The sequence below is a fragment of the Primulina huaijiensis genome, chromosome 16 (assembly GCF_012295235.1).
Source record: "Primulina huaijiensis isolate GDHJ02 chromosome 16, ASM1229523v2, whole genome shotgun sequence".
NCBI classification, from domain to species: Eukaryota; Viridiplantae; Streptophyta; class Magnoliopsida; order Lamiales; family Gesneriaceae; genus Primulina; species Primulina huaijiensis.
Window position 1 is genome coordinate 17,830,549 of NC_133321.1, and position 15,807 is coordinate 17,846,355.

The 15,807-nt window shown below is 35.7% G+C and overlaps 4 protein-coding genes, 1 non-coding gene and 1 pseudogene across 6 annotated transcripts in view; 2 read left to right on the forward strand and 4 right to left on the reverse strand.

Annotated features, from left to right (window-relative positions):
- LOC140961457 (ubiquitin-conjugating enzyme E2 variant 1D-like) overlaps positions 1-15,807 on the forward strand; it is a 92,494-nt gene that overhangs the window by 48,822 nt on the left and 27,865 nt on the right. The window lies entirely within an intron of this gene.
- On the reverse strand, positions 588-3,715 carry LOC140961147 (replication protein A 14 kDa subunit B-like). 2 transcript variants are annotated; one of them, XM_073419442.1, is made up of 4 exons: positions 3,573-3,715; positions 3,239-3,500; positions 2,516-2,604; positions 588-720 (listed from the first exon to the last, which is right to left on the reverse strand). In XM_073419442.1, the coding sequence occupies exons 2-3, from the start codon at positions 3,495-3,497 to the stop codon at positions 2,540-2,542; spliced, it is 324 nt and encodes a 107-aa protein (XP_073275543.1). In that variant the 5' UTR covers positions 3,498-3,500; positions 3,573-3,715; the 3' UTR covers positions 588-720; positions 2,516-2,539. The 2 variants fall into 2 exon arrangements, with proteins under 2 accessions (XP_073275543.1, XP_073275542.1); XM_073419441.1 differs by lacking the exon at positions 588-720 and having other exon boundaries at positions 2,284-2,604; positions 3,573-3,714.
- Positions 5,195-7,045, reverse strand: LOC140960913 (probable small nuclear ribonucleoprotein G). Its single transcript, XM_073419236.1, has 4 exons — positions 6,899-7,045; positions 6,761-6,783; positions 5,544-5,665; positions 5,195-5,439 (listed from the first exon to the last, which is right to left on the reverse strand). Exons 1-4 carry the CDS (start codon positions 6,931-6,933, stop codon positions 5,377-5,379), a joined length of 243 nt encoding a protein of 80 aa, XP_073275337.1. The 5' UTR covers positions 6,934-7,045; the 3' UTR covers positions 5,195-5,376.
- TRNAL-UAG (transfer RNA leucine (anticodon UAG)) lies at positions 7,228-7,307 on the reverse strand. The gene has a single exon. It is a non-coding gene; the product is annotated as a tRNA-Leu (tRNA).
- LOC140961102 (protein S40-7-like) lies at positions 8,558-9,214 on the forward strand. The gene has a single exon (XM_073419407.1). The coding sequence runs from the start codon at positions 8,558-8,560 to the stop codon at positions 9,212-9,214; it is 657 nt and encodes a 218-aa protein (XP_073275508.1).
- On the reverse strand, positions 14,420-15,581 carry LOC140961778 (probable F-box protein At2g36090; annotated as a pseudogene).

The window sequence follows — 15,807 nt, forward strand, 5'->3', positions numbered from 1 at the left end:
CCGGAGGTTTCTCCGCGTGGAGCTCTACTACCTTGCTACTATACGAACGTTTCGGATTTTTATTTGTCTTCTGGGACCGGAATATACTCATTACCTTGAAGTAAAACCCGGTCTTCTTCTTCTTCTCCTTCTTCGCAACACCTGCTTTTGATTCCTCTGCTTCTGGCTTCTCATGGCAGGCTCTAGATTTCTGTGCCGGCTTATCACTTCTTTTCGATGAGTTCGACCTCCGCCGGCCACGCTTCGACCTGACTCTCCCTGTACATGACACCTTTGGAGAACCCGGTTCAGTGACAGCAATCGTTGATTTCCCCGCTGACGCCGTCCGTTTGGGGAACAGCCTTGCATTTGTCGACGACTTACAGGTCCTCCTGCAGCTGGAGTCTACAAAAGTCGCCTTCTGCGTCTTCGGCAATCCAATAATGGAAGCCTTGGACTTCAAGTTAGCAGAAAACCTCTGAGAATTGTGGTAAGAGTTCGTTGGTTTGATATGGGGGTTCAAATTCGTAGAGTTCGAGTTGCCTCTGGTGGAATCCTTTCGATCGTAAAAAGCATTTCGATCGAGCCAATCGTATTCTGCGTCTTTCGACAGCCTGAAAGATACTGGTGGGTCGTCCGGATGCACGATATCGTATTGTCCACCGGGGATGTCTTCATCTTCGGACGAGTACTCTTCTTCATCGTGTGTTTTGCATGATATTTTCAGGTCGTTGCCTCCGCCTGAATGGGCCGTGATTAAGGCATCAAAATCGAACTGAGGCATCGGAGAAAATGGGGAAAATGGCGGAGGTGAAGATTTATACTTCAAAGAAAGAAAGTTAAGGTGAGGGAGGGAGAAGTTGATAATGGAAACGGAAGACAAATAGTATGCAAGATTTCAAATTGAGCAGTGTCATGTTTTCTTCGCATTTATTTTTTTTTAATCTTTCCTCCAATATAAAAATCAGCTATATATCTATGATTAACAAAATCAATTATAATTATTTTATCTACTTTAAGATCAAAATCTAAAAATTTAATTATTTAAAGTTATTTGTTTTAATTTATTTAAATTTTATTGGATATGCACACCTAAAAATTCGAAATGCAAAATAAGTTTTAGATAATATTTTATACATAAACTTAATTAATTTTACCGTTAGCTTGTTAAGATTATTAACTAACAGGGTGTTTAGCTCAACTATTACATATCTCTATTTACTTGGACATTTAGCTCAAATTTTACAAATTATTAGAGTTCAATTTATACGTAATATATGTTACCAAACTATACCACAACCATCTTTTTATGAGAGCTGCGCCTGCGTCCAACGGGTAAATATTTATTGAACGGCTTTAACTTTTGTTTCACTTTCTTTTTGTTCACACTCATTGTTTACGAACAAAGGGAAAGAAGTCTTAAAAAAACCAAAGGGAAAGAAAGTTCAAATTTCCATGTTACCCGAGACCAAGGCCTTTGCCCAGCGGTAGTCTCGTTTGTACATATAGTGGTGACTCGGGCTCGAGTCTCACACCACCCAAATGCACCCCTATAATTCAAAAAAAAAATTCCACGTTACCCAAGTCAAAAAGTTGTATGTTACATTAAAGTAGGGATGGCAATGAGTAGGGTATGGGTCGGATTTCATACATCCATCTTCATACCCATTTATTAAATTCATCCCCATACCCATCCCCATATCCATCGGGTATTGAATTTCATCCACATCCTCATACCCATCGGATTATCGGATACCCATACCCTACCCAAATACCCAATTATCATATACAATTGAATTTTTTCAAATTTAAATTGTTTCAATGAAGTTATGAATATTTAAAAAATTATTTAAATGAAAAATAAGAAAAATTATTCACGTTTTATAATAAGTATATATATAAAACGGTGGATTGATTGATGAATTTTTAATATAAATAAATATAATTACTATATATATATATATACATACATACANAAATCCCCATACCCGATTATCCAATTATTTAATCGGGTCTAAAAATTCCTCCATACCCTATTCTATTCGGGTCGGGTATCGGATCCTCCAACGGGTTCGGGAGAAATTGTCATCCCTACATTAAAGTGTCCAAATTACAAAAGTCCTTGTGATTCTTTTTTGGGTCAATTTTCTTATTTTTAAGATTATAATTACGTCAATGAAACATGTTCAACAACGAGAAACATAGCAAACATTCATGGTCTTGAGTCGGGATGCACATCGCGATTCGGCTAAATCAGATTCAACTTTTTAGTATATAGAAAAAAAATTCACAACTTAATATTATTTTTCGAAATCTGTGGACGAAAACACTAAATGTAGTTCAAAACCGTACAGTTGTATATCAATAGAAAAACAGATGGAAAGTATTGATGGCAATGGGTTCCATAATTGTATTCCACCCAAATGCTGGTGCATTTATGGTGGAATCGTGAAATTTTGATTAGAAGAAAAAAGACTCCATTCGTTACAAAGAAGAAAACCATCAACCAAGAAATGTATTACAATTTGGATGAAACCTGATGGATAAAACGGCTGGCTGCTCAAATAAACAAATGTTTGAAATCTCCATTGGCAAGTTGGCATACGGAGTTGTAGTTGCTTGTATCTGCATACAAAAATGAAGAATCGCTATTACACTCTTTTGAATAGATAGGTAACCATGCAACTTCATCAACCAAAGGCCAGTAGCATAAAAATACAGCAAAAAGCTAATTATACATACAAATTAATTTCATTGACAGTTAAAGATCCTTGTATTTACTCACTTTACATTACATTACATAACATCTATATCTATAATCTATAATCTATAAGTAAACAAACAACAATTGTAATAAAGGTCCCTCACAAACTTTCTAAGGTTGCTGTGGTAGACTATTCATGAAACCAGTTGATTAGGTTAACCTCAAAATTATCATTTATATCCTATGATACACATGATCTGAAAATTGATCTGTGTTGGGTCAGATATATCAAGAACACTGACACAACTCTAAAATAAGATGACGATATGCTGAAGATCACAAACTCGTACTAGAAAGGAAAGAGAATCCAGTCGTCGATCATTTTCTAGAGATAAATATATGTTCACTAAAACTACCAATGAAACCAGCTACTGAATAGAATAATTAATGAACAACTAGACAGCCTGAAAATGCCAAAAATAATAATAATAAAAATAATAGGCATGAAAATGGTTCAAGGAAACCCCCAACAATGAGTCAAATCGTTTCAAATACCTAGATCGTCACCGAAGTTGGTCCATATATCAGCCTTAATCGACTGGTTGCTATCAGCGACGCCGATTACCTCAACGAAAGTTGTAAGGGGGTGAGGGGGATGACCTTTGATGACCAGCTGCTGTTCATCTGTCGATTTCCCGACAACTGAGCCGCCGCCATCAGATCTCAGCACCTGAATCGCCGCCCTCACCCTCCGCCCGACGTGCATCCGCAAAAGATCAGCGTTCACAAATACCGCGGGGTTTGAAGTGTCCATATCCTTGAACAAAACAACAGAATGACAGTTAAAGAAGTGGAACAGCCGAAAATCAAGATCGACAGGGAGCCTCACCTTTATCTACGTTGGAGAATTGCGTGTGGGGGAGAAACGACTTCTGGATTTGCAATCAAATGGGGCAATAATTTTGGGGGAAATGGCGCTAAATATTCCCGCCTCTCTTTAAACCGACTCGTTTCCCATTCGATTAATATTTCCTTGAATTTCCATCATTCAATTATTAATTTATTATGACATCGCTATTCGCTTACCAGACTGAATCGAATAACATATAACTTATTTTATTGGTAAAAATTTGTGTGAGACGATCTCATGTATCGTATTTTGTGAGACAGATCTCTTATTTGAGTCATCCATTAAGTATTTTGTGAGACAGATCTCTTATTTGGGTCATCCATTAAAAAATATTATTTTTTATGCTAACAGTATTATTTTTTATTGTGAATATCGGTAAAGTTGACTTATCTCACAGATAAAGATTCGTGAGATCGTCTCACAAAAGACATACTCTATTTTATTTTTAAAAATCAAACCGAACCGACTAACCGATTGGAAATATAATTTTCAATTTAAAATTTGAGAATTTACATTTTTTTAAAAAAAAATTTATCCAAAATAATTAATTGTTCAACTGTGCTAAAGTCAGACGAATGAATTTGGAGGAGAAGTACGGCCATATGTTAAATATGGGGTTGAAATTTGAATAATGGGCTCACATCTTATTTTAATTTTTATGGCCCATATATAATTTTAATTACCAATCTTTAAGCATATGTCATTTACGTGGCTTAGAAGACTGCGAGTGAATCACACCATGTCCAATCTGCCCTTAAAGGTTGCTCTGAATGAGGTCTGATAACCTCCGATCTCAGTTTTCACTCTGGCTTTAGACGATGCTCATAAGTGAAACAAGAGCATCGCACGACTTTCATGATTTTGTACTAAACTATGAGCCCGGTTGATGCCAATGATCCATCCACGAGAGAGGTGCGACTGATCTGTTGCAGATTCCTGTTATTTAAAAGGAGAATTCTTTCAGCCATCAGAACTGTCTCCAATCGACGAGCAATGGCCAACACCTGCATATATCGAAATAACCATTTGCAATTGTCGGAGGAATCATGCTAAAATAATCGAACTTAACTCGAGTTTTTATTAAAAGGAATTTTCTTTAAAAAAAATTCGTATTAGATTTATTAACCACGTCGAGAAAATAAGTTGCGTCATAATTTTAAAAGTAAATTTGTTATTTTAGGAACAATACCTCTTAAATTTAGTTTATGCATTCAAAGTAGTCCTAAATTTACTCTTTTTTTTCCTAGATATAAATTTATTCTTTCAGACAACCTGATTTTGACTTTAACTTTTTTCTCAAGTTTAAAGATTAAAAATTTCCTTTACTAATTATGTAATCATTTATTAAAAAAAAATTTTTGGCATGTAGAAACAATAATTTAATTAGACCTCTCACGAGTAATTTTACCAAATATTCACTAAGTTACTGTTTGCAAAAAACAGTAATCACTTTTTTAAAAGTATTTTTGCACACACTACCTAGATTCAGAACAATTTAAAAACGAACGAGAACTCACAAGAAGCCGCACATCTATGTTTGAATACTGGAAACGGAACAAAATTAGCTTTTAAAAACTTAATCCTCTCAACTTTGGGCAAAATAACCTAAACCCCCCATCCAAACATAATATTCATATATAATACAAATATTCTGGCAAACAGGTAATCAATATCAAGAGTCCGTCATCAAAATCACAAGTTCATATGTCAGGCTTACAAATTCAGCATCCAAGACATTGCCACTACAACTTAAGAGGCCGAATCCATTACACAAGACGCAGAATCATTGTGGCCTGGCAACGGGCTCGAGAGCTTCGACTGTAACTACACTGTTTCCCCTGATGACCTACAGTGGAAGCAAACATTGTAACATAATCCATAAGTTTAACAGCCCCAAGTCAAATCAAGCAATGATTTAAGCAACAACTTGGAACCGGTGGAGACTCTTACCACCATGCCAATGTCGGTTTTCTCGTCTCCATTAACTTCGACAGTGTTGTCTATCACCAGGTTCATGAACTGATCAAAACCACGAAGGGTTCCAACCACAGTACGATTGGCATTCAGCTTAACTGCAACACAGTTTCACCGAGATTTACACATAAATTCCTCGTGAGAAAATTATTGACCAACCAAAAGAAAACTATCATATTCAAACCCAAGCACAGGAAATTATATCATACTAATGATTAAAGACGTTCTATTCATGACAGAATACGATGACTTTAATGCATATTTCACATAGCAACACTTGCAGAAGATCAAGGAGTTGAGTTGAAATTTTCAATCTCCAAAATACCGATGCAATTCTCAATTAAGTGGACGTATTTTCACCGACTAAACAAAATAGTGATGGAGGCATGGAAAGAACAAGCGGTGTTGAGAGTTGGTGCTGCCACAAGACAATGTGACGTTGAGTCACTGAGTCGCATTACGCTTAGAAGGAACACAAACCATAAAAGACTTAAAAGATGTGAGTCAAGAGGCAATGGAAGAAAAATACCAATCAAAGTACAACACTATGCTAAAAAATCTCTCTAAATTCAGAAATGTACCAAAGATAAAATTTACAGAGAAAATAACTGATAGAAACTTCAAAATTCGACGCTCATCCTGAAACAATACTTGTTCAGAAAGGATTAAGGAAATTTCATTCTAAATTCTTTCCATCCAACTCCCACACTAGTTCAAAAACCAAGGGGCAGACCAAAATGAGAAAATTGAAATTCTATTAATTAATTTTGTTCAAAAAATGCTAGCTTCAACCGAAATCAAATGCCAGCATTTAACCATTTACCATCAGTTAATATCACAAACGGTTCTCCTATGAACCGGCTCGTCAACTGTCAGCTTGACTCAGTCCGACCACGACAGTTGCATTCTCCGGTTCACATTTATAGTCCAAGGCCAAAATCTATATTAATATAGGTAGTTTTCGATTTTTAGAAAGAACATTTATCCAAAATGCACACAAAAATTATTCGCATTTTGGACCAATCACTCTACTGAACAACATAAATAAAAGAGAAAAAGATAACGTATTCTTAAAAGGATCCATATTATACAATATACATAAAACCCAGAAACTGGACAACCGGAGCACATTAATAACCAGTAAAGTAGATATTTCACAAGAAAACTGAAAGCGTGAATGACAGAGCACTCACTCTGTAGCTTCTTGTCCATGTACCTGCCGTCAAAATAAAAGCAAACCAATAAAAATAAAACATGGAAGTGAATTAGAAAAAACAAAATTAAGCAAAACACTGGAGAAAATCATAAGTTGAAGAGCATAGCATAATTACTTCTTGAGATCTGGAGGCTGCCCTGATCTGCTCATTGCGAAATCCCAATCAAGACGAAGCGATAATCGGCGTTGGGGTTTTACAGCTGCTCAAAGCCCTAATCAACTGAGGGATAAAATTGATTCCTGGCCAAGTGGAACGGCTAGATATGGGTTGAACTGATTGGGCCAGATTATTCAACTTGGGCCACAATGTGAATACTTGATCCACTATTTTAATCATACAAAATAAATTAAGCAATCCGTAAACACTTTTTTGTTAATTAAATGATAATTATTTAGTTTTCTTTTAGAGGGAAGTGGGATAAAAAAAAATTGTGAAAAAGTAATTGACAGCTGTGGGATTTGAACCCACGCCCTTTCGGACCAGAGCCTAAATCTGGCGCCTTAGACCACTCGGCCAAACTGTCTTCATAACTATCGTTTTGTTAAAGATATTAATAATACAAATTTAAAACTGGAACCTGATATTTTTTTTATTCAATATTCCATTTTCGATAAATCTTGAAACGAATGGGCAATCTTTTCTACATTTTTTTATAAAAAAAAAAATAAAGGATTTGTTGACTAATTTAATTATTATTAAGGTCGTGGAGATAAATACTTTTTGGATTCAAATATTGATGCAACATTCCACTAAAACCAACTTAAGTAAATATTTTCGTTTAGAAACTGGTAACTATTGTAATTAAAATGTATTTAAAATAGCATAATTAAAATTATTTTAATTTAAAATTGTAGTTTACAATTATGAAGTCTAACTACACTCGTGATCCGTCCTAATGAATTAGTTGCCTCATGTAAGCATCATCGTGAATCTCTTGTCATATAGCATATATGAAATGTTAAGTTATAGAGTGATTTATTACGAGACAATTTTACAGATTTATATAAGTGAAACGGATTCATCTGGTCTATATTTAAAGTCACTCGTCAGACGGTATTATAAGAGTTTTGTGTGAGTTTTATAAAATTAATTTAGCTCTCAAATTCATCATATCTATTTGACTCAAAATTAAAATAAGAATCGGAAATCTCATGTGTTCTCAAAATATATTTACTTCAATTTCAAATTTACTATACAACCTGATCATCCAAAATTTGCGCATTTCAGATCATTTGATTTGTTTCATCTAAATACAACCTTTGGTGTTATGATATCATATTCTACTTTCCTATCATCATCATATTATATTATATTTTATTTTTCTAATCCAACTTTCAATTATTTGTAATTTGTTAAATAAAAATTTAATTACTTACATATTTACTGTATTAAATATTGAACAAGTTGCACGATGGAGTATATAAATAATCTGTATTTTAATTAAATTCAATTTATTATTTAAACTTTTTAATGGGTAATAAGCCAATTCTTAACCGCTTAGATTTTACCCACAGACACTACTCTCTCCGCCGCGTCTCCGCTTCCTCTTTCCACATTCCTATTCGCCGCATCCCTGCCCAGGTCATTGACACCTGCCGCCCAGCAGTATTATCTTCTGCGTCGACTTCAATGCACCACATCCCATCCTCACCGTTCATAACTATTTAGTGGGCCCCAAAAATGATTGCAGAATAATATATCATTACTCTCTCGTAACTATATAGTTCATCAGTCTGCCCCAGTCTCTGTTTCCTCCTCCAACTCTGACGAATAATGAATCAAAACGGTGTCGCAGCCCACCGCTATCGGCGATCTCCGTCCAACGATCGATTCATCGGAGTCTTCTCTCATCCCTCGGAGACTACGTTCTCTTCATCCCCCTCCGCGGCCACCGGCGACGAATTAAACGAAGACGACGTTTTCTACAACAACGACTTCTCCGAGCGGCAGCAAAGAAATCCCTCCGGAATCAGCCACAGCCTCCGACGCTCGGAGAATTTCGGCATCCTGGCGGCGTTGCCGGAGCGCCAGGGGAATCTCGACGGCCAGTTTATAGTTCGGAAACCTGCTATCCCTTCCTCATCAACCACGCCGTTCTCGCGTGCTATGCCTTCGATACCGAAACCTCATTCGTCGTTGGAGGTCAAGAACTCGCAGTCACTGCCTGCGCGACGGTTTCATCAATCTGCACCAGTGAACGTTCCGATGTTTCCGAGGAAGCAGAGGAGTGGAGAGGTTTCTGACGTTGACCACGCCGATGAAGGGGACGACGATGAGATGCTGCCGCCTCACGAAATCGTGGCCCGTGGATCGACACAAAATCAGAAGAATACCTTCTCGGTGCTGGAAGGCGTGGGGAGGACGCTCAAGGGAAGAGATCTGCGGCAGGTGCGCAACGCCGTGTGGCAACAAACAGGTTTTCTGGACTAGTAATTTCAGCAAGCTTCTCTTTATTTCGATTTCCATATTATTTTTTGAGATGAGGAATTTCGAAATCAGTTTATGTTGATCATTTCCTTGTGCAAAAGATCAAAAAACAAGGTTGAGCTCTTGTTCTGTTGAATCGACAATTTAAGATTTGGGGTGTCGATTGGATTTGCTGGTACTAGTAATTAGTAATTCCCTGAGAGATATTTGTCGAAGGGAAACAGATTGTGTATCTTTGATTTTTAATGAAGTAAAAAGGCTTTTTGTGTTTAATTTGGTTCCTGGATTTGCAGCTTTCCATTTTCCAATGTTTGTTTGAATATTTCTAATGAACAAATATCATTTCTCCTCGGTTTCTAACTAAGTTGAGCTCAATGATAAAGATTCCTATTTCGGGATGTTACCCAGGTTGGGGTTTCTTGTATGCACTCATTTAAAGTGTCAGGTTCAAATTTTATTTTTAAAAATGCAATTATTTAAAGATAGCTTCATTTCCTATTGCTTTAAAGCTAAATATTCCTATCTCTTGTTATTTATTACAAGTTTTTGTTTACTCCACGAGAGGTAGCCCGACATATTTATAATTAGGTCAGTAATTGCCCTAGGATTGATTTTCGCTCTTAAAGAATTGCTCTTTCATGTTGAACGTTTCCACATTCTAGAGTGGATACTGATATTCGATCTAGCTTATGTTAGAGCTAGCATACGTATTTTGAAGGGCAGCACCCGTCTCCAGTGGAAAGACGAAATCTCAAGATCGAACTCAAATCTCACTAGTCATGTGAAATATTTAGTTAGTTATATTAGGTTTGGATTGGCTTCTTTTTTTTTACCCTTCAGTTTCCTCCTACCAACATAGAGTCAACCTAAACGATTGACAAAAGATCTTGATGGGATAAAAAAATCCCACCGACCTACCTTTTACCTTTCCACTTTTCTTTTCCTCAATTTCAAGAACTTAGAAAAATCTTTTAGAATTGCCATTCACTGACGCATAAAAGTGATTCTGAATTTATAATGCGGCATTTACCTGAATAAATAATGGAAAGTAGCGTAACGCCACTTAGAACAAGAGATTTCGAAATAATCTTTTTGTCTTGCATCCTCAGGACGTTGATTTCTCTAATAGACGAACCAACTTCTGCCTCGGGCGATTCGATGTAACACCGTGTTGGAATGAAATTTAAATCTGTAAACCAATTACTGATGAAATTTCGAATTCCTTCTCCACCTTCATTCTGCATAAACATAAATTAGTTGACTATAAAATATCCATGGGAAAACACTAAAACTAATCAGGACAACTCCAGTCACCACTCCACCACATTGGTGATCTACAAAGCATACCTCTAAAATTGATCAGGGTGAATACCGTTCTAGGCTGCACTGCCATGCTTAAATTAATCGACAGACAGTTTTACACGGGTAATCACCGAATTCAAATAATAGGAAACCTATTTCTTCATCGGAATTATTGGTTGCCTATATGGTCAAGGGTATAGAACTTAGAAACGAAGAGAATTCAGCAAATACATGCAATAGTCCAAATTTTAGCGCGATCGTCCTTTGTTTATTCAAAATATTACCACTCATCAAGAAGGCTGGCACGACGAAAGCAAAGGACTGTGCACACAAATATGAAAAATGAAGTGAATTCTATTATCATAGCTCCTGTTACAAATTTCGTTAGCTGACTGGGATTGCAATGAGTCTAATGTAACGGAATAGCTTACCACGATCTGGAGCAGGATACTGGATGAAAACATAAAGGCAAGTCCTGCAAGACTGGTCGATAAATTCAATATGATTGATGATATATATTACAAAAGAAAATTAAATTCACTTATTCATACGTCACTTACACTGCATTCATTGACCAGAAAATTATGGATCAGCCACAAAAGTTGAAGCATCAGGCCGGCAAAGGGAACAAAATAAAAGTTCAAATCAAAAGAAGAACAAGGCTGTAATTGACAACATTCTACTTGAATCTCGAATCACATAGCAAAAAAGACAAACAAATATGATTAATAAAAATTTACTCAATTACTCAAGAGTGCAAAGATGTGAATAAGACATCGAGACTCTTTTAAACACATTGGATTCTAAGGTTTTGCATATAACTTCCACTACTGCCCAAAATCTCAATATGGAGCAGATTGGTAAATGATTAAGTTTAAATTGATTTGGGACATAGTTGAATGTAATTGTGCACTAAACACCACTCAGTAGGATGCTCCAACAACCTAATAAGTCAAAACCACTGCATTTAAGTCCATAATATAAATAGTAATCACCGTTTTAAGTCAAAACCACTGCATTTAAGTCCATAATATAAATAGTAATCACCGTTTACGCCGTCCTTTTTATCCCTCCATCAATTAAAAAAAATATTGATGCTTTTGTCATCCATACTCATATGCATTTCGAACCTATGAAGCTAACTGCTCTTTCAGGTTCCCATCTCAATCACAAGAATGTGAAAATCATTCAATCCCTCAAACTAAATAGCAATACCAGACAAATACTTCAGCAATTTATAATATTAACTACGATATCACCTATAAGATACATGGCCAATACAACTTCACAAACCAGTCAGTTACGCAAGGGAAAGATACGTTCTTTTTCAATGGTCTCGGAAATTACAAGCAAGCGCTCAAAGGATGACTGGTCCAACTTCCTAAGCCAACTACTTTAGACTACTTCTGCAGTTCTCCAAATTTCCAAATGAAAAAAAAAGAGAGAGCATAGTTTACCATATTTAAGACGAAGAATGCAAACACTAATAATAAGCAAAAGCTCCGCGAGTACATTAATAACTAAAAGAAATGCAACCAATGCTAGGACAAAGGATAAGAGCCATTTGTGCAACAATTTATTGAAACCTACGAGCACCTTTCCCCAAAAAACCTGTATAAATTCAAGGCCAACGTGTGATTTTACCGCTGGTTAAACATTTGCATAATTTATCAGCAATCACTGCCTCTAAATACCAAAAATCTAATCTAGCCACTAGTTTACTACCGATTTCAAATAGAAGGCAGAGTAATGAAGTGATCAACAAGTAAAGGAGCAACGGGGGGGACGGAAAACAAACCTTCAACAGTCATCGCCATCACCGCAAAGTATGTCTGATGATTTCGCTTCAATACTGAAAATTGAGAACTGCCATTTAATTGGGTTTCGAATAATTTGAAGGACTGCAGCCGGATTCGAGAAAAAATCATACAAAGAAATGAAAATTCGGAATAGCAGGAAAACGTCGTGTAAGCTCCGCTTGCCTCTAGTATTCCGGGTTTTTCAATTAAATTAAATAATATAATATTATAAAAATAATAATAATTATTATTATAATAATAATAATAAACTGAAATTAGAGAAACAAATTTTGATTAAACTGAAATTAGAGAAACAAATTTTGATTAAACTGAAATTACAAGTAGAATCGATTTAACTCAATTCATTCACAAATCCGTTTTCTCCAGTTCAAAAATCATATAAATCAATTTAAGTGGTGTCTGCAAATACATTTAAACAAAAAAGTGATTATAAATTTTTCCTTCACAAATATTGCAAAATTTTGTAAAAAAAAATTGGCAATAACTTGTGTGAGACGGTCTCACGGGTCGTATTTTGTGAGACAAATCTCTTATTTGGGTCATCAATGAAAAATTATTACTTTTTATGCTAATAATATTACTTTTTATTGTGAATATCGGTAGGATTGACCCGTCTCACAGATGAAGATTCGTGAGACCGTCTCACAAGAGACCTACTCAAAAAATTTATAATCGTTTTCTAAATATTTACAAACGCTACCTTATTCATTCTAATTACGGTTATTTTTATTAAACATCTATTAATTCGAAAAAATTAAGTTTCTAAATAAAATTTTATATTTTTATGTTCATTTTCTATTAGATTTTTTATATAAATTTTAATGTTCATAAATTTTTCTAAAGTTAAACCAATTTTTTTGAACTAAACCGAAACTTGCCAAAAAAAATTTCGTAGAAACTAGACAAATCGAACCAAATTAAAACATATTATTTCTTATTTCGGTTTGCATATGAGTTAATCCAATGTACATGAAATTGCATATCTTTTGGGCTCGACTTGGTGTCATTCGTAGTAATGGTTAAAATCTTCTCAAACATGAGGTTGAAAGGATACATGTAACAGTATGAGTCAATTTAACAAGAAAAGCTGCATTTGTTATGGAAATTGTGATTTATCTGCATAAATATAAATTAGACTAAAGAAAATGTGGTAGGTTGCAACGAATAGGGGTGTTTATCGACCGATTCGGTTCGGTTTTCGGTTTTCGATTTTAGAAATATATAATCCGATATCCGAACCATTTTTCTTCGGTTCGGTTTTCTACCAAAACGGTTCGGTTATTTCGGTCGGTTAATTCGGTTTTGGTGTAATTATTTAAATTAATAATATAAATATATTGTAAAATATAATATATTAACTTTCTAAATGTTTTCTTAGTAAAATATTTAAATATAAGGTCTAAATTAATTAAACAAACAACAATCAACTAAAAATTTTTCAAAATAGTTTTTCATTCACTAAATATCATATCAAAATATTTAATATAAATAAAAATATAAAAAAAGTATTAATTTAATGAAATTTCGGGTTTTTCGATTTGTTCGGTTTTGACATATATAATCCGAAACCGAACCAAATAAATTTCGATTTTAACATTTATATCCGAATTACAAAATTCGATTTTCGGTTCGGTTCGGTATTCGGTTTTTTCGGTTTGGATTTTCGATTTTTTCGGTTTTATCCGAAGTTTGAACACCTCTAGCAGCGAGTCAAATTCTTCTAAATTGAAACTTATTTGTTATGAAAAGGACAAAATCAACAAGTACGGACATGTAATGAACACAATTTTCTTAAAACATATTCGTCTATCTCATTCATGATGTTTTGAGAATCGTATAAACGTTAGATCATGATTATCTTTTGGAGCAAAAATAACACAAGAATATGTAATTTTTTGTTTATAGAAGTGTGTGTATATATATATATATATATTGTTTATAGGGGGTGTGTGTATATAAACAGATATATTTGATGCATTATATTATATATATAGTATGAAAAATCACCGCTTTCAAGAATTAAAAAAAAAGTCTATTTAATGTAAGTCTTAATTAAGTTTATTTAGTTTAAGTGTTAATAAATTGATAAATTTTAATATGATATTTTTTTTTACAAGAAATGGTTTTGTACTATGACATTCACTGCTATCTACAGAAAAGAAACAAGAAAAAGGCAACAAAAATGGAAACCCCAAAACCCAAGCAGAACATATCCAAAGCTTCCTCAGACTTCACCTTTCTCTCTTTTCTCTCCCTCTTCATCTCCAAATAATCCTCGTACCTCAACCTCCCTTCACTACCCTTTTTGCCCTCCAAAGCACTGTGAAGACTGACCAGACTGTCCTTCCCGTTCAAGTGTACTCCATCCATGTCCTCCATTTCCAAGCTCACTCCCATCACCTGCATCTTCCCGCAGTCGGAGCCGCCGCAAGTGACGGAAACGCTGCACAGTACGTGACCGTTTTCGTCGGAAAGGATTGAAGCAAACTTGATCTTCACTTCCCCGGTGAGCCAGTGGCGTTGAATTGTGACGGGTTTTTGGGAGGAGAGGTTCAGTACTCGCCGTTCGCTTGGGTCTATCAGTATCCAGCTTAGAGTCATGCCGTTGAAGATATATGTGTACGTTTCGTCTCCTTCAGGGTGTTTGATCGGAGTGGAGACAAATTCTTTGGGCTCTAGGAGATCAATTCTGAAAGGCGAGCAGCGGAACCAGTCGCTTACTGATTCTGTTTCCTGGTGTTTAGAGAGGATTAATTTGTCCTTGTAGTGGATATCCACGGCTGAGATCAGTTCCGGAGGCGGATTAACTGTGGAGGTGGTGATCAGATTCTGCGGAGCGTTTGTAAAAGCGTGCGAGAAAAAGGCGCGAGGGCCGCCACCGGGGAAAGTGGAGATGATGTGGGTTACGCGGTTCGAGGTGGTGGAAGGCCATGTGGAGTGGCATAATTCAGTCCAGAGGTGGTTTTGGGAGGAAAGGTAGCGGAGTGTGGCGGAACAGCTGGCGGCGGAGGCAAGTGCTGGGCCGTCCAAGCGTGTGAGGACGTGCGATTATATGATATGTAGAGGCAAGGTGGAAAACCCGGTGGTATCTTTCATCTCTGCGGCGGTTGGCGGCTGTGAAGGGATCATGCTCATTTTTTTACAGTGGCTGATTTCCTCGAAACGGGAGACTAGAGAAACTCTTGGTTGATATTTTTGGTTAATATTTGGTCGTTATATAGTGTTGAGAAATGTGGGGTGGTAAATTACCAAATTATCCTAGACATACATGTCTGCTCTTTTGGTTTAGTGTTAGATTTCAATACACGGCTTCCTTCATGAAATCAGATGTAGTCAAGTCTTAAAGCCATTCAGCAACTGCGTGCCGTTATTAGGCGTTGAATTTTTTTATTATTATTTCTAATTCAAAGGCCCCATATATTATATATATGAACAATACTTTATTTACCAATAGCCTAAAATAAATAAATCAAT